The 25387-nt window shown below is 30.1% G+C and overlaps 2 protein-coding genes across 2 annotated transcripts in view; both read left to right on the forward strand.

The window, feature by feature from the left end:
• Window positions 1–9311, forward strand: part of LOC129909880 (glutaredoxin domain-containing cysteine-rich protein CG12206-like) — a 61774-nt gene extending 52463 nt beyond the window's left edge. The window contains exons 2-4 of the mRNA XM_055987008.1: window positions 3476–3709; window positions 8700–8765; window positions 8827–9311. Coding sequence (XP_055842983.1) covers window positions 3476–3709; window positions 8700–8765; window positions 8827–9000 — 474 coding nt within the window. The 3' untranslated portion in view covers window positions 9001–9311. The remainder of the gene's footprint in view (window positions 1–3475; window positions 3710–8699; window positions 8766–8826) is intronic.
• Window positions 9312–13719: 4408 nt separating this feature from the next.
• Window positions 13720–23649, forward strand: LOC129911085 (F-box/LRR-repeat protein 4). The gene is made up of 11 exons (XM_055988749.1): window positions 13720–14543; window positions 14701–14794; window positions 19480–19678; window positions 19743–20064; window positions 20125–20375; window positions 20441–20550; window positions 22470–22634; window positions 22703–22868; window positions 22928–23122; window positions 23189–23258; window positions 23319–23649. The coding sequence occupies exons 1-11, from the start codon at window positions 14271–14273 to the stop codon at window positions 23397–23399; spliced, it is 1926 nt and encodes a 641-aa protein (XP_055844724.1). The 5' UTR covers window positions 13720–14270; the 3' UTR covers window positions 23400–23649.
• Window positions 23650–25387: the final 1738 nt, after the last annotated feature.

The following is a 25387-nucleotide window of genomic DNA, read 5'->3' on the forward strand; positions in this document are numbered from 1 at the left end:
CCATTCCACGAAACTGCTTTTCAGGAAGGAGAAAAAAAAACTAAACAAACAAATTATAAAGAAAAAAAAAACTACAAGCACTCCTAACTCTACGTGAGGGAAAACTTGTAACTTTTGTCGCGCGGAAAAGTCAATGACTGCGCAAATATGAAACAAAAAAGTAGTAGATGGCGCTCTTTGGTGTTTGGTGAACGTGTGCGTTTAGCCGTGATCTTGATTCGTGACTTTTCTATTTGGATGTGAAGTTTGACATGACTGCAGCTGAAATATGTTGTTGCTCAACGAACATACCTCAGGCAGTTTTTGCGGCCGGTAGTTTGTTCACAAATTCAATGTCTAGGACACAAACAAAATAAGAGATTAAAGTGGCAGGGACTAAATCTTGTTTTGCGTGCGAGGTTTATTTTAATTTACAGCAGCTGAGCTGAGGTTTGGACATTTGAACAAATTATCAAAACAAAACAAAAAAATTGCTTAAAATACTTCCACTTTGTAATCAAAAATTGATATTTCAACATGTAACTAATTGGCTTCAAGTTTTAAAACTGCCAAAATAGTGAAATATTAGCTTATAAAAAAACTGTCTTACGGGTGTAGCACTTGTTTAAGGAGGAAAATAATTACATGTTTATACTTATAAATATACTAAAGCTCTTCCTAAACTTATGAATAAAACATTTTTAATTAAAATGTATCTAATCGATGATCAAAGTGCTACAAAGTAATATTTTGAGTTGCGTTGGGATGAAATATTCAAATGTCTTTTATGAATAACAGGTGGATATTAAAGTTGTAAGTTATGAGTTAGATCCTGGGTAAAATTTTCCACGACTATCCTTGCATTTTAATGTGAAATAAGTCATGGAAAATTTTTCTGGTAGTTTGTTTGGAAGAAACTTGTTTAAATTTGAAAGATGGAAAACTGATATCAAAGCGGCTAGTCTAACGATGAAAAATATGTTTGTTATGTTAGCAAAATATTGAGATAAAGCATTTTGTTAACACCTTTTCTTTTCAATGGATATAGCCATGATTTACATCAGTGAATACTTGTAATACAACTTTGAATTTATTGTTATTTAACACTCAATCTTAGAAGGTAATCGCAGGTTAAAGTTAGAAAAATGTACAAGAAGCAAAAACCAAAAAAGCATATTTTTTTGGAAAAAGTGAAATTTTCATACATTGAATTTGTGTTCGCGTAGTTATGTACCTATCTATTATTGGAACTGTTTTTATTATTATATAATTCAGCTTGTAAAGTGTATAGAGAGTTCAAAGTCCCCCATAACCACCGTTTATTTTTTTAGAAATCATGTAGACATCATATGTATGACTAAATTTACATTTTGAAACGCTGAAAAGCCTGTGCTTTGTGCAATACAGTAAGGTGCTTCTATCTGTCTTTCCTTCTGAATATAACATTGAATGCTACAATGACTACTTTATTTTTCCGGCGCTTTGACTGGAGCATCCTTAAAAGACACTGAGGGAAAAAACAACTTAAAATCAACGAAAACCACGTTGATTCAACTATTTTTCGGAATGATTTTGCGTTGAAGACGAAAATTTTAAAATCAAAGTAGAACATCGTTAGTTTAAAGTGGTTTACCGTTATAAAACATCTTTAAATCAAAGGTGTTACAACTTTTAAAAAAATCATCAATTTATTAAAAAAAAAAAAGAAAAAATGGGCAGCCGCTGGGGATCGAACCTACAACTTTTGGGTTACTAGGCAAATGCTTTATAAACGTGCTATTGAAAATTAGAGTGATAAAATGCAACAAAAGCTGAAGTCCGACAAAAATAAAAAAAATCATGTGTTCAATTCACACGTGGTTGAATCGAAACCTTAAAAATCATTTAAAAAAAACCAAAAAAATATAATTTTTTTTATTCCATCACTTTTTTTAAATGACAACCTACAATAAATTTTATACCATCTGAAAGCTTATTGTTTGAGCTCAAAATAATTATATCGACCATGTCTATACGACATCTACAAAAAGAGCTAGAATTTTTTTAACCCAATTAGTTTTCATAAAAAAAGCAAAACAATCAATCTCTTTTCTCTTCTAACACCATTAAATCCATATTTTAAAAGACAACCTATAATAAATTTTATATCATTATTATTTCACCTTTTATATGACGCTTCAATCATATTTCTACCATGCCTACAAAAAAAGTAAGAATTTTTTAAAGCCAACCATGTCGAAATTTCAAACTGAGATTACGGTACTTCCTCTACTGCTGGCTGGTCATCGGCAACAAATCTTCACAGGTGTTTTGAGGTGTTTTGAGGTATTTTTTAAGTTTTTCAATAAAAGATTATATAACTTGTAGAGCACGTACTGTTATGTGTGATATATTAAATGAAAGGTAATATTATCACCGTGTTAAAGTTAAATAAATTTGTTATGTGCTCTAGATCAAAAGATATGACGTGTTTAGAAAAAGAACATCTTTTCATCGTTATCTCAGAATTTTGAATATGAAATTAATTGAAATTTTGCACAATCATAATTTATTTAATTACCTATCTACTGTATAAATTTCATGCATCTTTCTATTAAAACAAAAAAGTTATGATCAATTGATTTTTCGTGTCGCTTTTTCGTTTCATCTTGTTTCAAATCACTACTATACTAAAAAAAAGTTTTCACTTCAAAAAATTTCTTACGTTGTTTCAATTTTATTTTGAAGAAGTTTCATGTTAATTTTTTCAACATTAAATCAACGTTGAACATTTTACATTTTACGTTGCGTTTTTTCCCTCAGTGGAGAGATAGGTATTTAGGGATTTTTTTTTGGATAGCAGATTACCATTCTGCTATTCATCGGGGTGAATCCAAACTCACGTCGGTAATGTTGTTCGGTATTCCACTCTTCACATGAATAAACTTACTTCATACATTTGTAATCCGCATAAAAAATGTTGCGGATCTGTCACTTTTGGTTGTAAAAATAAATTCACCACAGTAAAAATTAAGCAAAAATTCACTTTTCATAATGTTTTAAGTATTTGTTAGAATGTAGTGGGTTGTTTTTATACCTGCTTTTTTAAGGAGCAACTAAGAAATTTGCTTCTTCTTACAAGAGCTTTATCTTTATAGAACCTAGAAAATTTATCTCCATCATCAAATACGTGATTTTTTGAGAGTCAAAAAATATTATTGAATTAAATTCAATGAAATGTCAGAACTAAATGTGCAATTTTTTAAAGTATACTCATCGGCAAGAACAGTTCCTTCAAGTTCAGTTCTAATATGTTGAATAGGTACCAAAAGTTTAAAAAAATCAAGCAGCAATCAAAAATTAATCGTATAAAATGTAATTTTATTTAAATTCAATTTGATCACTCTGGTGTATGAGTAATTATTTTTTTTCTTATTTCCGCATTATTGTATTATTGTAATCTTCACAAAGAGTTATTGAATTCTAATTGATTTTTCTTTTATCTTCCTCTTTTCAGAACTACAAGGAAAAAGATCTCGGCAAAGTAGTTCTCTACACAACCAGCATGGGCATCATACGAGAAACCTACGCCAAATGTTCCAACATGAAACAAATCTTACGAACGCTTCTTGTAAAATTTGAAGAACGTGATGTTTTTATGAGTACAGAGTATCAACAGGAAATTAAAGAACGAATGCAATCAGAAGATATAAAAGTACCTCAGTTATTTGTCGAGGGTCAGCATATTGGGGTAAGTAAAGTCAAAAAAAAAAAAAAAAAAAAACAAAATTCAATTGAAAACGAACTTACTTCGCAAAAAAGAGGTAATCTTCATTCTGAGACAAGTTTGACATTTTGGGTAATATACCAAAAATAATAAAAAAAATGAATGAAAACAAAAAACTAAATGTCAAATTAAAGTGAAAAACCAAAACAAAACGAACGACTAATTGCTTGAAATGGTGAATAAGAAAAAAAAAAAAAAAACGAAGATGATTCACGAGAAAAACAAAAACAATGAAACAAACAAAAAACTTGCTTGATTGCATAGAATAAGCCCTCAAGAATAAGAGATACGAGAGATGAGCCAATAACTTGTGTATAGCGGTATCATGGCATATTTAGGTGTGCATCTCTATGCTGCAGACGACACAAACGTGTTGACAGAGTTAGCAATAAAATTGGGACACATAACCAGTTGCTTGCAACCAACAACGATATGGCTGCCAATAAAAAATACAGCAACGGGTCTTGTTCTCGTTTCGATTCGAGTGTCTTCTTAGACAACACCACTTTTTTTTTGTTAAGTGGTACACCGTGAACAAATTTTAAGAACGGTACCAAGTTATTTAACTGCACTTTTTTTTTTTTCTTTATTTACGTTTCTTTCATGCCAACAATTTGAAATGGCTAATTGAAAAGTAACCGACTTTAGAGACTGCTGCCATGTGTGAGAACTGCTCTCTCAAAAAAGATCTCTGGAACTCTTGGTGACGGTAACATGACAATTATATAGTTTAAGTTCACTTTCATTATTATTTATTTCTTCTTCTCTTCGTTTTTTTTTTTTTTTATTAAAGAAAAATTATAATATTAAAAGATGATGACAATAGATATAAATGAATATGAAGATATTTTTTGAAGTCTCTTCAACGAAATGAAAAAGAAAGTTTTTTTTTCTGTTTTTTTCTTTTGTTATGGTTGTCATGTTGCAATTCGTTGCGTTCCGTTTTTTATGCTGCTCTTTTTTTTTAAACAAATGATGGGAATTCATAGTCATGGAAATTTTTTTGTACAATGAAAGAAAATAAAAAAATTAATATAAATTAAATAAATTGCAATTAACTATGTATGCAGAATTGAAACATGATACATGTTTGCCATGTTCCCGCCACATGCAATACAGATTTTCTTTTTATTAATCTTTGTTGAAAGCTTGCATGTTGTTTATAAGTAGAAAAGTTGAGAGTGCTATCTAACTTACAGAGCTGATTAGTACGTCATTTTTTGTTTGAGTAATGATTTAAAAATTGAACTAGATACTTAATCGCGATGACAGATTATATTTATCATATAACTAAAATTAATTACAAGTTATGTTAGACAGTGTAGCGTAGGACAGCTTGCATAACTTGTCTCATGACAAAAAAAAATCATTTTTTTAATAAGTACGTTGGCCTTTTTGAGCGTGACGTTTTTTTGGATTATAATATCAAATTAAGTAGTTTTACAACCCACTTATGTTTGATGAGTATATTGTAGGTAGGTATAATCATTTACGGTACATTTAGGGAAAAATTACAGGTTTTTTGGATAGTAAACTTTCGAATGTATTTTTTTAAAACCTCATTTAAATAGCTTTAGAGCTTCTGTGCAAAAAGAAGTGTCAGTGGAGGCTCTTCATTAGGTGGAACTTATTGCACTTCAATTAAAAGTAAAATACTTGCTTTTTCGTTGTCAATGAACTCGAATCTAGTCAAAACATTTCAAGACAACTCATTAAAAAAAAAAAAACTCAAATTTTAGAGGAAAATCTGAAAACCGCAATTTTTTACTTCTGCACTTTTACCATAACATCTTCATTTTCATAGTTTTGTTTTATGTTAAGACATTAATTGCCCTTGATGAGTAGTTGACCTGCATAAATATAATATTGTTAAAAAGATTAATTTATAAGCTGTAAATTATGGCTGAAACCATAAGAATCATTTTACGTCGCGACGTTACGAATTAACTGTAAAAGTTGAAACATTTAACAAAAATCTGTTTGAAATTGGTTTTATATTTTGCATTAACACATTGTTTCTTATTATAGCTTTTAATCCATTTTCCATTGACATAATGAGTTTTTTAACGGAGAAAATTCATTACGGCGAGTCAGTCATTCCTCTCGCGGATGTCCAGTTCTTGGCAACTTCAATATTTTACATCTTTGGCACTTTTCAGACTGTAAGGAATTTTGGTCTGTTTCAGCTATATCGAGTGCAAGTTCTTACAAGTGGTTTGCAATTTTTTGATGGAGATGTTTTGAGTTGACTTATCTTGAGTTCAGCTGAGATTTGAGTCGAATTGGAGTAAAGGTATAACCAATAAGATATGAATACGGAATTTAAATGCAGTATGCGTCTTGATAGCGAAATCAAAAGTCTCCCGCTAATGTTAGTACGCTTAATTCATATTTTAATAAATTAAATAGTGGGCACAGAGCCAAAACCACGAATCTGCAAAATTGTAGTTTGGAGAAAAATGGCTTAAAAGTTTTGGAAACTCATGCAAACTCATGGAAACTCGTGCAACGGACATTGGACTTTCTGAATCGTTCGGAACCTTCTGAAACCGTTTTACTGGCATGAAAAAAGTGACTGCTATACGCTTCTCTGAAGAGAAATTCTCTTCTCGATTCCAAAACAGAAGCACTAATACATGAACAATCAAATGTCAACAAAAAAAACTACATCAGTGTTTTTCTGTTTTCATTCAAAAATATATTGTTTCTGAAATTGAAATTAATTTGAAAATCAGAATGGGTACATTAATGCAATACATTCATCGCCGTCTACAGATTTATAATTGAAATTTGACACAAACACAAAAAAACCGAATTGAGTGGAAGCGATTTGAGCTCTTATATTCGATTTCAGAATGAGTGATTTATTGAGTGAAACGTTCGAAAACTACAAGTAACTTTATAGAAAAGTTTTCGAAACAGACCCACTTAAAAAGATAATTATTTACCTTTGATAAAAAGAACCATTTTAAGTTAAGTCAGCACGTCAGACTTTGAACGTAAATGAAAGGTCCAGAGGAAAAAGAGCATTAAATGAGATCAGTTTTTTTTTTGCGAAACTTAGAATCTTCATTTGGCCATAACAATAGACAACTCTGGCAAAAATCAGAATTACCACATTTAACGCAAGGTCTTCTTTTACAGAAAAGACAAGCTTACTCCACTAAAACTTTTTTTTTGCCATTTTGAATTTGAAGCTATTTTTTTTTTTTTTAATACTTTTGATAAACTTGAAATACAACTAAAAAAAAAGTGAAGTGAAGTCAAACAGAGGAAATAACCGCTTCTCCTCCAATTTTTGTTAATTTGTAAAAGACCAAAAAATAAACAAAGTCTTAGGCTAGGCGCACACATGCGATTTTGATCTCGCGATTATTCAGTCGCAAATTAGATGACAAGAATTTCAATGACTGTAGACACAATTTTCAAATTTTTAATCGCGAGAAGCATGTGTGTTCACAATCATTGTGATCCATTTTTGCGACTGAAAAATCGCATGTGTGCGCCTAGCCTTAAGAAGTTCAATTTCTTAATCTAAAGTGAATCCACTAAATCCATTCACGAGTTATAAATAAAAGAATTTACAATTACATGCAATAAAACCTCGGAAAACTATTTATTTCTACACAATTTAAGTTTTGCGTGAGAGGAATATGTGTTTTGACCTTATATAAAATGCTCTTTGTGGTATGTGATGGAAATAAATTAAAACGATCAGGTGCACAGCTTCTTTTAAGAAAAAAAAAAAAAAAAACATCTTTATCATACCTTGAATAAAAAAAAATAAAATAAATAAATACAAAATATTCGTGGCCAGTAGTCAGTCAGACATACAAGATATACGTGACAGAAAAAGTAATATCCAGATTTGGGCATTTGCCGTTAGTATGTGATGTTTGAATTATGCTTTCAAGTGATGATGATGGTGATGGGCGCGAATATGTCGTGCTTGAAATTTCCTTAAAATTTCACTTTCTATGGAATTTGTTTTTTATAAGTTGCTTTTAGGTTGGGTTAAATTTTCCTTAATTGAAATTTAACAATCATATAAGAGTTAGTGATAATGAACCAAGATTTCTTATTTGGACAGCATTTCGGTATATTAAATGACTATAAACGAGTATTTTAATTTATTTAATTAAACATCTTTTTTTTTATCTTACAACGAACAACTAAATCTAAGAAGGTAATTGATTAGACATTAACATCTCATTAATTTTCAAATACATTGTGAATTCAATCTTGGGCAGTTGTTTAAGTTAAATATACTCGTTGGCTTTAAATAATAGTTTTTTTTTTTGTTTTAAAAATAATTAAACAATTTATTTGTTTTAAGATTTCATTTTGTGTGTTTCTAGAAAAAAAACGAGTTATGTTAAGACCGTTTAGAGGGAACGAAATTATAAGAATTGGCTCTTGGCAATAGGAGATACTAGATTTCATTCTTGGTGTTCTAATTTTTACGGTTTTTGAAGACCAATTTGAATGAAGTCAACTCTCGAGAAAATTGTCTTTGCATCAAAAGCCGGTGTTAAAGAGAGGGAATAAACCCCAACTCAACCAGGATTTTAATTATAAGGGAGATTGACGCAAACCCGAAATTCTGAACCCAAGAAAACCCAGAATCCCGAAAATCCAGAATCTAGAAAACCTAAAATCCCGAGAATCCATAAGAAAAAATTGAGATTTTTTTGTAGAACCAAAATTAACGGTTCCTGCCACTGCCATTAAAAATAGAAAATCTGTAAAATGGCTCTAACTTTTTTGATCAAAATATTTGTTAAAGAAAAGTCATTAAAATTATTCAAGAATTTTTAATAAGTTCAAAATTTTTTTTTTAGATCAATTTTTTGAAAACGAATAAATAAAACATTCTTTTTTATGCGTCGAATAAAAAAAGTGATAAATATTATTTTATGAATTGGCATTTAAATCATTTTTTTTTTCCTTTTAGGATGCTGATCACGTTGAACGTTTGAATGAATCTGGAGAACTGCGCCAACTTTTGAAACCCTACAAGGTACTTTTGATCAATTTATATCAATATTTTTAACTTGCAGAATCATATTTTTATCTTTCAGTCAATTTCATCTACATACACATGTCAAACCTGCGGTGGCTATCGTCTTCTGCCTTGTCCATCTTGCAATGGTTCTAAGAAATCTGTCCATCGAAATCATTTCACAGCTGAATTTGTTGCACTCAAATGCATGAACTGTGACGAAGTTGGATTGGTTAAATGTCACAACTGCTAAAACTAAGAAAGTTTTTAAATTTTAAGAAATTTTAAAATATAAATATCTATGGCAATATTATTTATTTAAAAAAAGAAAACTAGTAAAAAGTTAAACTATACGAAATACATATAGACACTAATTAAAAAAAAAAAATAAATAAATATAAATTATATGAATGGATGGTTTTATATGTTGGTTGTGATAATTAAACTAACAAAAAAATTAATATAATTAAGAAATAAAAAAAAAAGATTGTTGATGTATGTGCCTAAAAAAAAAAACGTTTAAACTTAATTTTAAAAAGAAATCCATTTTCATTTACTTTGAACTATTCGAAATAATATATGTAAAATCTATTTTTCTACACTTTTGCTTTTTGTATTGAATAATATGAATTTTTTTTTTGTTTAAGTTTATTAGTTTTTAATGTTTATTACTTCTTTCATTTGACATAAAACATTACAAAAGAAAAACAATTTTTTCTTACTATCAATTTAGTGTATTTTAGTTTTGCATATTTAAATTTATAAAACTACTATTTTCTTTTTAACTTTTATATTGTTATTCAGAAAATCTTATTTTTTATTTCTATTTTTTTAAGACAGCTAATATAAATATTATCAATATTTTATCTCAAGAGCGATGGATTTTGCATTTCCTTATTATACACCTTTTAACTATTAAATGTGTTCACTGTTTAAATGTAATGTTCTTCATTCTTGACAGAAAATTTAAAATAATTATTTCTTGATTTCTTTGAAAAAAATCTCTGGTAAGCCTTTAAATAAACAAAAAGAATTATGCAATCAAAAATGACTTGTTGATTAGACAAAATTATAAACCTTTGAACCTTTTATATCTTTACTTCTTAGATTTTTCTTGTAATTTTAGTTTAAGCCATAAAATTAAATAAAATAAAATAAAAACAAAAAAATATAAAATTAATACATGTATGTACATTTTAAAATATTGCTTAGATAAAATTAACTATAGTAAATAAAATAAAGTTTTAGAAAAAAAAAAGGAATTTATAAATATTTTTTTGTTTAAGTCCTGGAAGTAAATTACATAAGATGATATGGGAAGTACCAAATAGGTAGTTACTTATAAATTTATTGCTGTAGGTAAGATAACTCATCAAAAAGATCCTGAAAATTTAAACCCCTACTAAAACTTTTAGTTTGGCAGTACCTACACATTTCAGACGAAAACTCCTACTACTAGAGAAATCGTAAACGTATTAGTAACCTTTATTAAAAAGTAAAGAAAAATTTGAAAAAAATACTAATTATAGATTTTTTAAAAATCAATCATTTTTTTAATCAATATAATTATATTCAAAAATGTTTAATAATTTTTCTTGACATCTTGTTTAATTATATGGGAAAATAACAAAACGACAAAAAACAATTTTTTTTTTATGAAAATGTTTTGTAAAATTTTGATATACATACAAAATTATGTTTTTTTTAACGACCGACGACGTTAACATCGAGAAAAGAAAGTATCTATCGCTTTTCCTTAAGCCTAGTACGCAGCTGAAGCGAAACGAAAAATGTTTAAATATGCAAAGTCAACAGCGAATATTTTAACGAAAAAAGTATAAGCACATCTCAAAAATAAATAATCCTACTAAAAAATTTGTTTTACGTAAAATTATTTTCAATCAGAAAAAAATTATTTTCGCTCAGAATTTATGGTAGTCTTCTTCTCACATTTATGATATGTTTTTTTTTTTTATAGTTTGAAAGTATTTGAAAGCACAGAGAATGGTCAAAAAAGGACCGTATCGGAAGGAATGCGGCAGAGCGACCCGGGTAGCGGGACGGGTACTTGTACCCGTGATCAAGAATAGAACGTAATTTGTATTAGAACGTAAATTAACTTGTTTTGTTAAAAACAAAAAACATTACACATACACCACAGTGACCCTCGGCTAAAATCGACTCGTGACAAGTAGTCATTTGCCATTCATTGACTGTAGAAAATTATTTATGTTGTTGTTCATTCGAAATTTTACTAGTCAGGTATAAAGCCTAGTGGACTGTTAAAGCGAAACATAGTTGGCAGCTTATTCTGTCAAAGTGAAAATAAAAAATAAAATAAAAATAATTTTTTTAAACATACAAATTTTAAAAACGTCAACAAAACAATTGAATCAAGAAAATAATCGCTAATACGAATCGAAAAATTTCGTTCTGCAGTACCCTGTTCAACAAGAGAAATTGTACTAAATTATCTTTTTCAAACACATAAGAACCTCACAGGGCTAGTTGGATTTGATTTTGTGAGGTTTTGTTTTCGTATCACAAAAACTTTCGAATTTGTGATCTGCTCTGAACTACACAGGTCACAACTCACAAGTTTGGCATTTGTTAATAAGAAGTTTGTGAGAAATAAATCCTCACAAAATCTAGTTATCCTCAACTTGTGAGGTTTTTGTGACTTGTGAAGTATTATAGTGAGTTTTGCCAGAATAGAGTTGTAAGATTTGTGTTTGGATTTTATTTCATTATCACTCTTGCAGAATTGGGCCCCTGGATTCTAGACCATTTCGCCTGTCAGCTATAAAGATTTCAAAACTATTCTTTTTCAGGTCTCCAAAAGTCGACAACGAAAATGCTAACAAAAAATATCATCAAGTATTCTGTCAAAGTGAAAATAAAAAATAAAATAAAAATATTTTTTTTAAACAAAAAAAAAAATTAAACATAAAAAATTTTAAAACGTCAACAAAACAATTGGATCAAGAAAATAATCGCTAATAAGAATCGAAAAATTTCGTTCTGCAGTACCCTGTTCAACCAGAGAATTGAAACACATAAGAACCTCACAGTTGGATTTGATTTTGTGAGGTTTTCGTTTTCGTATCACAAAAACTTTCGAATTTGTGATCTGCTCTGAACTACATAGGTCACAACTCACAAGTTTGGCATTTGTTAGTTAGAAGTTTGTGAGAAATAAATCCTCACAAAATCTACCCAGCAAACATTATCCCTTCTATAAAGCTTTACAGGAGCTACATTAACACCTGTAAAGCTTTATAGGAGCGAATTTTCTAGTCGGGTAGTTATCTTTAACTTGTGAGGTTCTTGTGACTTGTGAAGTATTAGTGAGTTTTGCCAGATTAGAGTCGTAAGATTTGTGTTTGGATTTTATTTCATTATCACTCTTGCAGAATTGGGCCCCTGGATACTAGACACATTTCGCCTGTCAGCTATGTATAAAGATTTCAAAATTATTCTTTTTCAAGTCTCCAAAAGTCGACAGAGAAAATGCTAACGAAAAAATATCATCAAGTATTCTGTCAAAGTCAAATTAAAAAAATTCCAAATTAATTTAAAATCAAGAAAAAACAACAAAAAATAATTTTTTTTTAATACAAAGAAATAAATGAATTAAAAGTGAAAAAAAAAACAGTCGACAATGCTCTTGGAATTAAAAAAGGCACAGGACAATAAAAACTAAGTGACAAATGAGTGAAAACTCTTCAATTTTTTTCTAGAGCTGCGTTTACTGGAAAACAAAAACCAAATCAAATTACACTAAAAAGATTCGCCCCACTGAAAATATCGACTCGTGAAAAGTCGGTTGCGACGCACAGTGTGTAATTTTGCCAATCTAGCGGAACTTTAATCAAAAATAAATGTCTCTCAAATGCGACAAAATTGGTATCATATGAAAGGTAAAACCTCTGGCAATAGAGTGTTAAAAAAAAAAAACAAGAAAACAACTGTATTTACCGTTCAACAGAATCACAAACATCAGCTTGGTTCAAGAGAAAAAAAAATTGAAGCTCATTGCTTTTCTTATGTCAAGTTGATAACAGCGTGGTCAAGTGGAAAATAAGTTGTGTAAATTAAATTTATTTTATTTATTTTTGGTAATATATTAGAACTTCTCAGGGTAAGTAATTTTTTTGTGCACTTACAAATAAAAAAAAAAAAGTCGTTTGTTTGAAGTCCTTAAAAGTGATGTTTTTTTATTGTGTTCTGTAACTTTGTGAAGCGTTTTAAAAATGTATCCTCGTGTATATTTCGTGTTATTGGGTTTAAAATCTCCGTTGGTATATTCTGTGTTAGAATTCGTTTACTTTCCATGCTTTAGACTGCTGACCCCATACAAAATTTTTTTTTTTGTTCAGGTACATAGGCCAAAAACCAATTTTTTGATCTTTTGAAAAATCGCACATCACATTTTTACAAATTGAAAATGACTTTTTTAGATTCTTGTTGGCAAAATAAGACAAAAAGATTAAATGAAATTTTTCGATATTTTGCTTCGTTTTCGAAATAGAGACAGTTTAAGAACCAACTCCCAAAATCGTTTGCTCGATGTCGGCTCTTCCCCACCCATTGTGGTACATTTTGTACTCGTATACCACATATTGGACATATAGTTAGATATATTATTTTGAAAATCAATAAAACCCTTGTAGAAATACAATACTTAACAAAATTAAGCTGGTTTGCATCAAAAAAATTAAGTTTACTTGGAATTAGAATTAAGTACTGCTAGATTGGCAAAGTTGCACACTGTGCGACGACTACTTTTGGAGACACACAAAAGATTTTTGTTTTCATAAAAATAACGAGTGTAGACTCGTTATTTTACTACTTTTTTTCCACTTTTGCAACTACTACAATAATTTTTCCTCACCTGAACGTGAACTGTCATTTTTAGAAATGTCACTAGAACTGTCACTGAGCTGGACAAAGCAACAAAAAAAATTTCAAAAGAACAACACTCTTTCAAGTACACCACCAAAAAATTATCAAAATATACACAAAAAATATACAAAAAAAAAAAGTAAAAACAATTCAAGTTGGAAAATTAAAGGTCAAAGGACATCCTCCATATTAATTCAAGTTCATAATTTCACGACTCCCTGTGTGTATCTACAAAAAAAAAAGACTTTAAAGTCAACAAGAAAGAAAGAAAAATGTTCAATAAAATATAAAAAAAAAACACCTTTTGTGTGTACAAAGTTTATAGTATGCACTTTCCAATAATTTAATTAGTTGAGCTCTTCTACTTGCAAGCTTTTTTAGTTTTGTTATTCATGCTGCAAGCAAACTTAAAAGTTGTTAGTTCACGTCTTCGTTGCTTAGCAAAAAAACCTTTTTGTTGTGCCAAACAATCATTTGGTTTTTTTCAACAAAAAGAATATAGAGCAAAATCACAAATGTAAAGCAAAAAGAGTGTCTCGAAAAAAAGACAAAGAGGAACCCTAAATAGTTTAAACTTACTACTCGCATTTGCCTATTATTAAACTAAAATACTTCCAAATGTCTACCTCTGACGAAGAACCACCCGCTCCAATGGTAAATGACTTCACAGTTGATGGCAGTGCATCGTCAATCTACGACGAGATCTACGATGCCACCGACTACAAGACAAGCTACTATTCTGATGTGCGAGTCAATCAATATGCTCAAGCGGTGATTGACTTTAGTTCACAGTACGGAAGCGATTATAGTATTTCTTATACAGCCTTGAATATTACCGGGCGTCCATCGAAATTTCCCGATTATGGAGATTTCCCAGAAACATTTGCTATGGTAAGTTTACCACAAAAAGAAAACCAACAAATGCAGTGCGTTTTCTTGACTGCATTTTGCATGTGTTCACACCATGTAAACAAACCTCACTTTGTTCTCGAAGCTGTTTGTTAAATTGTTTTGGATTTTTTTTTTTTAAACTTTCCTTTTCTTTTAGCGGACATACGGTGAATGGTGGGACATGGCTCCGTCAAGGGTGCAAGAGATTAAGCCACAAAATCTACCCAGTATACCAGCACATGATTTTATTGGTATGTGCGCGTAAATATAGTTATTGATTTGTTTTTGTCTTGTAAACATAGTGCTTATAGACGTAACTTGATTTGACTGAGGAAACGGGAAAAAAGATTATGTTTGCAAGTTGTTTTTGACGCCGGGAAATGGATAATCTATCTTAATCTAGTGGATTTAAATCTAATATTGTAACCTTGGATGATAGCTAATGGCAATTACATAGCCATTCAATCCTAAATCTGTGCAAGTTTTATCCTTTTTTTCCTAATCTCAATTCTTTTGAGCAACATTTTACTATAAGTTTAGGCAGTTTGATCGATGGCCAACAGGTAAAACCCCAAGTTAGATATTCTGAGATCTTGGTTGAGTTCAAAAATATCTAACTCGGCATCTTGACTGCTCTCAGATCACTAACTTACATCTCAAAATATCTTATTTCTATCAAATCCAGGTAAAAATAGACTGGAACCAAAAAAAAAAAAAAACAATTAGAACAGCCTTAAATAATACTTTAAGAATTAATTTTTGTGATGGACTGATGAGTCTAGTCCAGTGTTACCGCTGGATATTTTTGAAAAGTGGCAAAAAAGGTGGCACTCGAAAAAAAAGGTGGCACATCAAAATAATAATAAAGGAACACCATATTTGTATGAAAATTGTCTTCAGAGAAAAAACATCTCACCAAAATCATAACATTTAAAGAAAACACACAATTTAAACGGATTCCTCCGCTACTGGATGCGATTAATTTTAGGTGGTTACCCCAAAGTCTAAAAACGCCAAAAAAAAACGCATTTTCGGGTCAGTCTGCCGGGGGTTTGACCGCACTTAAAATGTCTGCCATTGGTATATTTGTTATCAGTGAGTATGTGGCGTTGGTTATCTATAAATTTTAAGTGGTTACCCTCACTAAATCGATTTTCAGAAAAATTGTACTTTTGATGCGCTTTTTCTCGACAACGCCCCAAATTAATGCAGGCAGACTAAGGTATTCGTCATCACCATGACCCACGCTACCTCTCACATTCATATGAATCGGTTACCTCTCACGCAAGAAATCTGCTCCCGGCTCTCGGTCTATATGTGGCAAAGTCAATATGTTTGCAACGAATTCATACAAACCAGAAAATAGGTATTCATTCAGACTATTTTTAATACTATCCACTTTAAACCAAAACATTTCAATACTTTCGATTTCGAAAATTGATTTTGATGGTATTAGTATCGTATTTGTATGCATACACGGGAATGGAAAGGAACAAAAAACATAAAAAGGCATGGAAAGGTGTGGTGAATTTCATGTTTTTGTTTTAATTGAATGAAATTATAAAAAAGTGGCACAGACTAAAAGGTAGTGGCTCGGTAGCACAGGTTGAAAAAAGGTGGCATTGTGCCACTAAAGGGGCACAGCGGTAACGCTGGTCAAGTCTAGTGCAATATAAAAGGAAGAGTCTACTTTCTTTGCGAATGAATAGAACAGCATTTGTCCGCATGGTAGTTCACAGAAGTCTTCAATGTTTGTGTGTTTTTCGAGACCATGAAAATCTTGGAATGTTTTTTTTTACTCTAAGGCCCAATTTAAAAGCGTCATTAAAATAGGAAATTTTAAAATTAAAAACAAAATTCATTTGTTCAGTCTCTTTTGAGCATTTTTTTGAAGTTTTACATCATTAACTAATTGAGCATTAAATTTTAAATTCCTTTTGGATAAAAAGCCAAATTCGACCTTCTAAGAAGGATTTTTAGAGCAAATTGAGGTTTTAAACAGGATTTCTATTTATTCACTCTCCATTAGTGTCATATGTCATTTCGTTATTCTTTAATTATTTATTAATTTATTTGAAAAACGTCAAATTAGCTAAAGAATTATTAAAACAACACCACAATTATATGAATAGAGTCCAGACAAGAATTTTTTTGTAGGTACCTACGTATATATATAATATACATATATACATAATGTATAATATATGTATTTATTCCATAAAAATAAGTTATGCATATATAAAATGACTACAGCTCACCAGAAATTCTATCATTGTTATTAAGAGGGGAGAGACAACACTTCTTTTTAGATTTTTAATAGACACAAAATCCAAATTAATTAATGCATTTCATACCTACTTTCCCTGAGCTTAAAAGAGTACATATAGTACTAGATCTCTTGGATTTATCTTCTCCGCTTAAAAAAAAAAAACACTACTACTTAAATCAATCAGGGTTGAGATGCTGCATTTTATAATCATCTCAAAACATTTCAGACCACTTTTGTATATCGTGACTCTCGTCTGTGGGATTTCGTCTTGCGTTTTCGTTTTTTTATTTTTTCAAACGAAATTTTCCATACAAAATTTCGTTAACGAAATCTTGAACGGAAAATTTCGTTTTGCTTTTCGTTTTTCAGTACGCAGCTGTAGCGAAAAATTGGAGAGTTTTCACTCATTTGTCATTTACTTTTTACTATCCTGTGCATTTTTCTGGAATCCAAGAGCAGTGTTGACGGTTTTTTCACTTTTAATTCATTTATTTCTTGCTTTAAAAAATATTTTCTGTTGATTTTTCTTGATTTCGTTAGCATTTTCGTTGTCGACTTTGGAGACTTGAAAAATTTTCGTTTCGCATCAGCATCATACTAGGCTTAAAGCCCAGTACGCTCCTGAAGCGAAACGAAATTTTCCTTACAAAATATCGTTAACGAAATCTTTTGTTTTTACCTTGCTATAATACCCGATGGTATTTTTTTGTTAACATGTCCGCTGTTGACTTTGGAGACTTCAAAATTTTTCGTTTCGCTTCAGCAGCGTACTAGGCTTAAGGCCCAATTTATTGACTCTCCATTTAACTTTAAATCTCCATTAAAAAAGGGAATTTAAAATTTAAAAACAAAATTCAAACTTCAGAATTTTTTTGAAGTTTGACATCATTAAATAAAAGAGCATTAAATTTAAAAGCCCTTTTTAGATAAAAAGCCAAAAGAAGGATATTTAGAATAAATGGGGGTGTTAAATATGATATGAATTTATTCACTCTCCATTAGTGTTAAATGTCATTTCTGTAATTATTTATTTATTATTTTATTTGAAAAAAAAAAAAAAAAAATAAACATCCAAAAATTGGATGAAATGTCTTCAAAGGATTGTTGAAATAACTTTTTAGTCCTAAAATTTTTGTAAATTTTGTGATACGATTTCAATGAAAATATATCTGTTGAATCGGTCTACTTGATTAAATATCGCTTTTATGCACCTGTATCTAATGGGATTTCTATTACAGATTTTGATGGTGTATGATGCCGGGGATTGTTTAGAATCGGTTAAGATTCATACATATTTATGACATACATAAATACCCTAATACGTTAGTCGTTTGTCCTTAAACGACACAAAAAAGAATCGCACCAAAATTGAGCTTCGAGTAAAACAGTTATCGTGCCATAGGGAAAAAGGGCATAGGGCGGAGAGAACCACGAAGTTAAAGTTCTAAATTTGCTATACAAATTGGCGCTCCTAGAACAAGTCGTTTTAATAGAAACCACGTTCTCATTTCATTACAACATTGCACTAAAGATTTTGAATGGACACATATTTTTAACAGAGTTTTAAATTTAAAGTTTCCATTAAAAGTAAAGACTTTAACTAAAGAAGAGTGAATTAAATGAATTTTTATTGGTGTGTACTTAAAGGCGTCGATAGTTTAACAACGCTTTTAACTAAAACGATAAATTTCAAAATTTAATGAAAGCTTAATAAATTGGGCCTAAATAAAACAAACATTTTGAACTTTTTATTATGCAGTAGTACAACTTTTCAGAATATTTTTGTAAAATTTTTAGCAATGCATAAATGTTATATCGGTTAAAAATGTCAACCGTTAAATTGTGCTTAATTTTATCATTAATTTAATTTTTTGTTTTAATTTTGAAGAAAATCGGCTAAGGTTTAGAGGTTGTACGTTACGACAAAATGTTTCATTTTCTCTCGGAAAACCATGCTTTTCTCTAATTTATTCTTGAAATTATATTCGCAACCTGCATCGGTTTTAACGATAACATTAAGATAAACGATGAAAATTTAATGAAGCTCCCCGTATTTTGAGGGTCCCGGACTATGGTCTTATTTTCAAAATCTTCGATTGAAAAGGAAAATACATATAAACAAAATCTCCTCTTGGTTAAGGTTTTCAATAGAGGTCTTCATGAATCCATTAATTTGCCTTCTCAAACGAATACACTACTTCATTACACTCTATTCGTTGTTGTTATACAAAAAAGAGTCTAATGAAAATGAGACTCACTTCAGAAAAATCACCTCTTTATACAGAGACGAATGCTGTTATTTGATTTTCGATTATGATACCCCAGAAAAGGGGAATTGGTCTTACATACAGTACCGAGCAAAAGAAAATGCAAACAAAAGAGGTTAAAAGAGTTTTACACTAGAACTAAGTTGTTTTACATCGTCTTACTACCAAATTTGGCATAAAATATTGAAACTGTTTTATTTCAGAGTCGATTTGTGGAATATCTTACTCCAAGACAATTATTTAGTCAAAAGTTTAACTAAATATGCGTTTTTAGCCGAGCAAAAAAATGTGTAAAAAAAGTGTCTCTTAAATTTGATAGTATTTGTTATTTTTTTTTACGAAACTAAATTCAGTAAATTTTCTTTTATTTAATCATTATAAAATAAATCTACATTTACAGTTATAAGTTTTGAGCAATATGTTATTCCTGAGGAATTGGTTATTTTCGAAACCTATAATCCTGGTGCAATTGTCCGTATTTGGGCTCATACAGCTGCTGAGAAATGGATTTGTCTATGGGAGGTAGCCCCAAAGACTTATTCCAATATAAGTGCCAGTCGATTTTCCCCACCGCTGAAAAAAATACTGCTGCCGACCAAGTAATTTAAATAAAATATATCATCAATTTCGTGCTCATTAATTTTGTCTTCTCTTTTCATATAGCACTATAAGACTGGAATTTAATCACAGCCTGTTACACTATTTCACTGAAATCGATGGTGTAGTATTAGTTGGTAGAAAATCAAGTGTCTACAACAATCAGGATATTATAAACTTTTGCAAGACGCGCCATCGAAAAGGTCGGATTGTTCGTAAGCTGGAAAGCATGAAATTTCGGCCAAATTTCACAGAAAATCCACAAAGTTTGATGGACTTTTTGAAAAATGATTTAGAAAAGTTTATTGAAGAAACAGCCATGATCTCGTTGGGTGACAGTGAATCGAGAGATCAACAAACAGTTAAACTTGGACTGAGTGATATGCCTGTAAGTTATTTTTTTTATCGAAATGATAATGACAATTTTTTAAATTCTGTTTTATTACAGTTTGAAATTTTACTAAATATTTTCTCGCATTTGGATTTAATATCATTGTTTCGTGTGGGCCAAGTTTCGAAATTCCTCTATGACGTGTCCACACATCCATTACTCTACAGTGAATTAAATTTAAAACCATATTGGCATTTGGCTACATCAGAATTATTATGCACCTTGGCCAAAAGATCTACTTTAATGAAAAAACTTGATATATCGTGGTGTGGATTGTTTAATTCAATATCACCAACTGAGTTTAAAAAGTAAGTAACAAAGCTGATATTGCATGACCTGATCATTTAAATATATTTTTGTATTGAAATTAAAGGTTTATTCAACAACGTGGTGATAATCTAACACATTTGAGACTCAACTCATGTAGATTTCTAAATGCAAGTTGTATTGAAACTGTTGGCATTGTCTGTGATAGTCTAAAAGGTAAGTTAGTAAGATACTATGTTATTTTTTACAATTAATTTCTTAAATAAATAAGAAATAAAAAAAGGGCATTTTATAAATAGAAATTTTCAAAAATTTGAATTTCCAAAAAAGATTTGGATTTTTTTTGAAAATTTTTCTTAATTTTAACATTCAAGTTAAAACAGCCATTTCTACCTATTATTTAGATTACGAAAAGGTTTTCGACAAACATTTTCGTTGAAATCAGTTAAGTCGTCTATGAGAGTCAGTTATTAAAAAACTTTTGTGGGCCGTGTTTTTGTGTTAACTCAGTGTCAGTTGTTAGCTGAGTAAACATTTTATACTGTAAATAACAACACACGAATACTTTTATTTATTATACTGCCCAACACAAAACAAATTTCTAGACCGTTGTTAATCGTACTAAATGAAGGGTTCTGATTCCGAAAACAACATTAGTTTTTTTCTAGCAACTCTAGTTTTTTAATTATTCATACATAAAAAGGCATACAAATGGATACAAATTTCTTCCTGCAAAGGAACCAATGTGTTTTTTAAGCTAACTGAACCCAAATACAATTTTCTGGGAAATGTTAAGAAACATTTAAAATAAGCATAACTTTAAAATAAGGATGAAATTAACTCCAAAATGTGAAAAACGAAAATATGTCAAAAAATAGAGCTCTCAGAAAAATAAAATGCACCACTTGGGTCGCACGTACTTGCTCTTATGGCAAAAGTTACTTTAATATTAAAGCTTTTTATTGAACAAAATTTAGGAAAATTTAAAATTTGATATTTTTAAAGAATTTTATATGTAAGTAGTTTATATATAATTCACTAAACACCGTTTTTAATGATCTTTTACACAAAACCAATTATCTTATATAAAAAAAAAAAATTAGAAAAAAAAATCAAAAATCATTAGAGCCGTTTTAAAAAAAATAATTTTTTTACTTTTCTAACATTTTTCAAAAAAAAATTTGGTATGCCATTTTGAAGAAATTAATAAATTTACATATAAAAACGAAATTTCAAAATTTTTCACCAACACGTTCTTAAAAAATTGATTTTTTAAAAATCCTAAAATGCGTTTTTTACCTACCTTTACCTAGACACTATTGTATAAAAATTTTCGTTGAAATCGAATTAATGTTGTAGGAGATATTCGGAAACCAAAAGAAAAACGTTCTATGGCAGGTACCGTTAATAACGGTACAAAAAATATTTTTTTATTTCAAAAGTTGGCTCTTTTGTGTTAGAGCCGTTTTTGCCGTTATATGGCAGATGCCGTTAGTTTTGGTCATAAAAAAAAATTAAATTTCGCCTCTAAGGAATCACACAAAACTGCTAACTAGCAAGTTTGAAGAAAATCACTTCATTCGTTTAGGCTGTAGCTCGAGTTATATACAGACAGACAGACACTTTTTGGCATTCTTCATCATCGTAATGTCTTGTAAAATTGTTATCTCGAGTTCGATTTTTTTACGAATCCTAAACATGTAAAAAAGTAAAAAGAATGTAATTTTCAGGCTTATTGAGCCCAAATACATTATTTTTAATATAAATTTTTCTGTAAAATTTTAAAAAAACTAGTACGAAACACCTACCTAAACCCTAATCTAATATGAAACATTAATTATTTTAAAAACTAGAGCTGGTAGAAAACTGAACCCAAATCCATACAATTTGATATAAATTTGTTTAGAAAATTTTGAAATGTTAAAAATAGTTGGCCAGTGTTATTAATAATTCTTTTTATAACATCAGAATAAATTTCTAGCTTTTTTTCAAACACGATAAGAAAACAATAAACTATATTCACACTAAAAATTTTTAGCTAGAACTCGATGAGGGAGGTCGTAGCATCAAATATGGAGATTTTTTTTACTTATGGCTTTCAAGACTAAAAATGAATTTATTATTATTATTTCCAGAACTTTCTCTGAGAAACTATTCCATAGATCCGCCTATCTTAAACTTTTCCTGTTTGGCAAATCTAAAAAACTTGGAACGACTTGATCTTTTCCGCACTGTCATCGAACCCGATCTCCTATTAACTATGCTGGAAAGCAATCGAAAACTTAAACATCTTAACTTGGGTTGGTACTCTTTAATATTCATAAATCAATTTTTTTTTTAATTCTATATTTCAATTTTCTGATTTTAGCATTTTGTGGTATAGGAGTAAACATGGACGATGTTGCAATACAAATAGCAAAATACAATCAGCAACTGATATCACTCGACATGTGGAAGTCACATTCACTCTCATTCAAAGGACTTCAAGCCTTATCTTTGTGTCATGATTTGGAAGAAGTCGATTTTGGTTGGTGGTAGGTTTGTTTAATTTTTTAGGTAAAATGGAATCCCTAAAAACACTTGCCATTCACAGCTTAAGAGAGGAGCCATTGCCTGGCGAAAGTCTTAAACACTTACTTATTGGTTGTCCCAAGCTGAAAAAACTATTTTTGGCTGCTATTCGAGGTATAACCGATCGTGATGTTGAAAATATTGCCAATTTGTGCCCAAATCTTGAACAACTTGACCTAATGGGGGTATTGGGAATTTCCACTGAGCGGTGTTATGAGTAAATATTATATCTTTTAGCTTAAATTATAAATAAATACATTTTCTTTTTGTTCATTTCTTTCAGAATACTTCAAAAGTGCAAGAAATTGAAGTTACTTGATTTAAGTTTCTGTGACAATATCGATGAAAACCAAGTAAGAAAGACTTAATACCACTTATTTTGTATGTTTTTTTTTTCAACTCTTTCATTTTAGATTGCTAGATGGTGCAATATGTTCAAAGTAGATATCAAGCGAAGCTTTGTTCCACCAGATTTTCTAACACACTACGACTGAAACAGAAAACATCAACAAAAAATCCTCTTTTTATAAAAAAAAAAAAACAAAACAAAAAATACAAAATCAAAACAACCTAGCCAGAAAATATCTATTTTATTACAAAAGAAATACACTATGTGTAGTGGCGATATTTTTTTATTGACAAAAAAAAAGAGAGAAAAAAATATATATGAAAACATATATTTATGTTAAGTTAATGTTGCAATTGCAACTATTGTGTGGAAAACAATTTGATTTCTTTAAGAAAAAAAAAAAAAAAAATAATAATAATAATAAAAGACTTTGTATTTATTGAACAAAAACAAAATTGTATTTGATTTTATTTTAGTTAAAGGCTTAGCCACACCGAAGGGTACATGCGGCAGCGGTACGGGTTGTATGAACAAAATTCCATACAATTACCCGTATCGCTGCCGCATGTACCCTTCGGTGTGGCCAAACCTTAACTCTTTCAGACTGTTTCAAATTCCATGTTGGGCGCCAATTAAATTATTTTATGAAAATTGATTAAGTTATATTAACCACTTAAAACCAGTTGTATCCTGACGCCCTTCTCTCCCTGATTACAGACGCGACTCATGTTTTATAGGCGTCCAAACACCAACAGAGGCACTTTTAAACACGTTAATTTTCGGGAATGCAAGGGTTTGGGGTAACCGGTTGAAATGGGTCTCATGATTGCAAAAATACCCATAACCGGTGTTTTACTTCTGCGCCCAAACAGCCGACAAAAAACACGTTCTTCTCGTGTCTATCAGGTCAGGCGCAGATTAAACGTGTATCATGGATAGTTTTGCAATCAGGAAAACAAGAGCGACAGGATTAATCTAATTTCAAGCGGTCACTCCAATTAGCCCTTACGTCTGTCTGTATAATAGAACCTAAACGGATGAGTAAATATCCTTCAAACTTCGTATGAAGCAGATTCTGGAGATTTTGGACAAAATAACAAGCCTGCCATTTACTAATTATGGAAAAGTATAGAGTAAGCTGGGGTGCATTTGACACCGGGGCACATTTGACTCTGCGTTTTGCGGTATGATCGTGCCCTTAATAAAGAAAAGTTTGGATGCAGAAAGAAGCTTAGTTTTATTTAAAGTAAAGTTATGAAATTTCGCCGTCTTTCTTCAACTCTTCGCGGACTACCACGTTTTTTGACGACAGGTATGTAAGCGATTTATGAACTTAATAAAAAAGTTTTTTTTTATTGTGAATCAATACTTTAATAGAACTATGCTTAAAGTTTAGTAAATTAAAGCCAGGGGTCGAATTACGGCATACGTTCGTTAACGAATGGTTGCTATGTGTCCCTATCGTTTCCTAATAATTAAATAGAGACAGAAATAGTCAAAACGTTAACGTATGATCGTAATCGTGTGCTGTAATTCGACCCCAGCTTTGTGAAAAAATAGTATTAGTTATTGAAAAAAAGGAAAAAACTTATGAAGCTCCTACGGGGTACCTTTGACTTTGGAAATGGGGGCACAGTTTTGTGTTGATTTTGAGAAATTATACAAATAAATAAATTAAATAAATTATTTAAAAATATATCGACATCGTTAAATTTTGATTTAGATTTAAATTGACCGATTTTTTAAAAGTAATTTATGTTTTTTTTTGTAAGAAAATGAATTTATTGATTTATTTTTTTCATTATATTGTTGAGTAAATTGTTTAAAACAAAAAAAAAAATAATTTTTCTCTATTCAAACAGACACACGATGTGGGGTTTAATATCCACCATTGTGAAATGTACCTCTTTTAAAGTTAAATGTGCTCCAGTATCGGGGCACTTTTGACAAAATGACTTTTTTTAGTAAACATTATTTTTTTTAATGTTGTAAAACAAAAAATTTATTGTTAGTATAATGTTGAATAGTCAATCAATAAAATACAAAAGAAAACATTGGACTACATTCACAGTTTTCGAACATACACACTTTAAATATTAAATGTACCCCCTTGTCCCCTAATATTTGCAAAAA

This window comes from Episyrphus balteatus, chromosome 2 (genome assembly GCF_945859705.1).
Source record: "Episyrphus balteatus chromosome 2, idEpiBalt1.1, whole genome shotgun sequence".
NCBI lineage: Eukaryota > Metazoa > Arthropoda > Insecta > Diptera > Syrphidae > Episyrphus > Episyrphus balteatus.

Coding starts and splice junctions, on each gene's coding strand:
- LOC129911085 (XM_055988749.1), top strand. CDS start 14,271: ATGTCTACCTCTGACGAAGAACCACCCGCTCCAATGGTAAATGACTTC. Junction 22,869..22,927: donor GAAGTCGATTTTGGTTGGTG/GTAGGTTTGTTT, acceptor TGCCATTCACAG/CTTAAGAGAGGAGCCATTGC. Junction 23,123..23,188: donor TCCACTGAGCGGTGTTATGA/GTAAATATTATA, acceptor CATTTCTTTCAG/AATACTTCAAAAGTGCAAGA.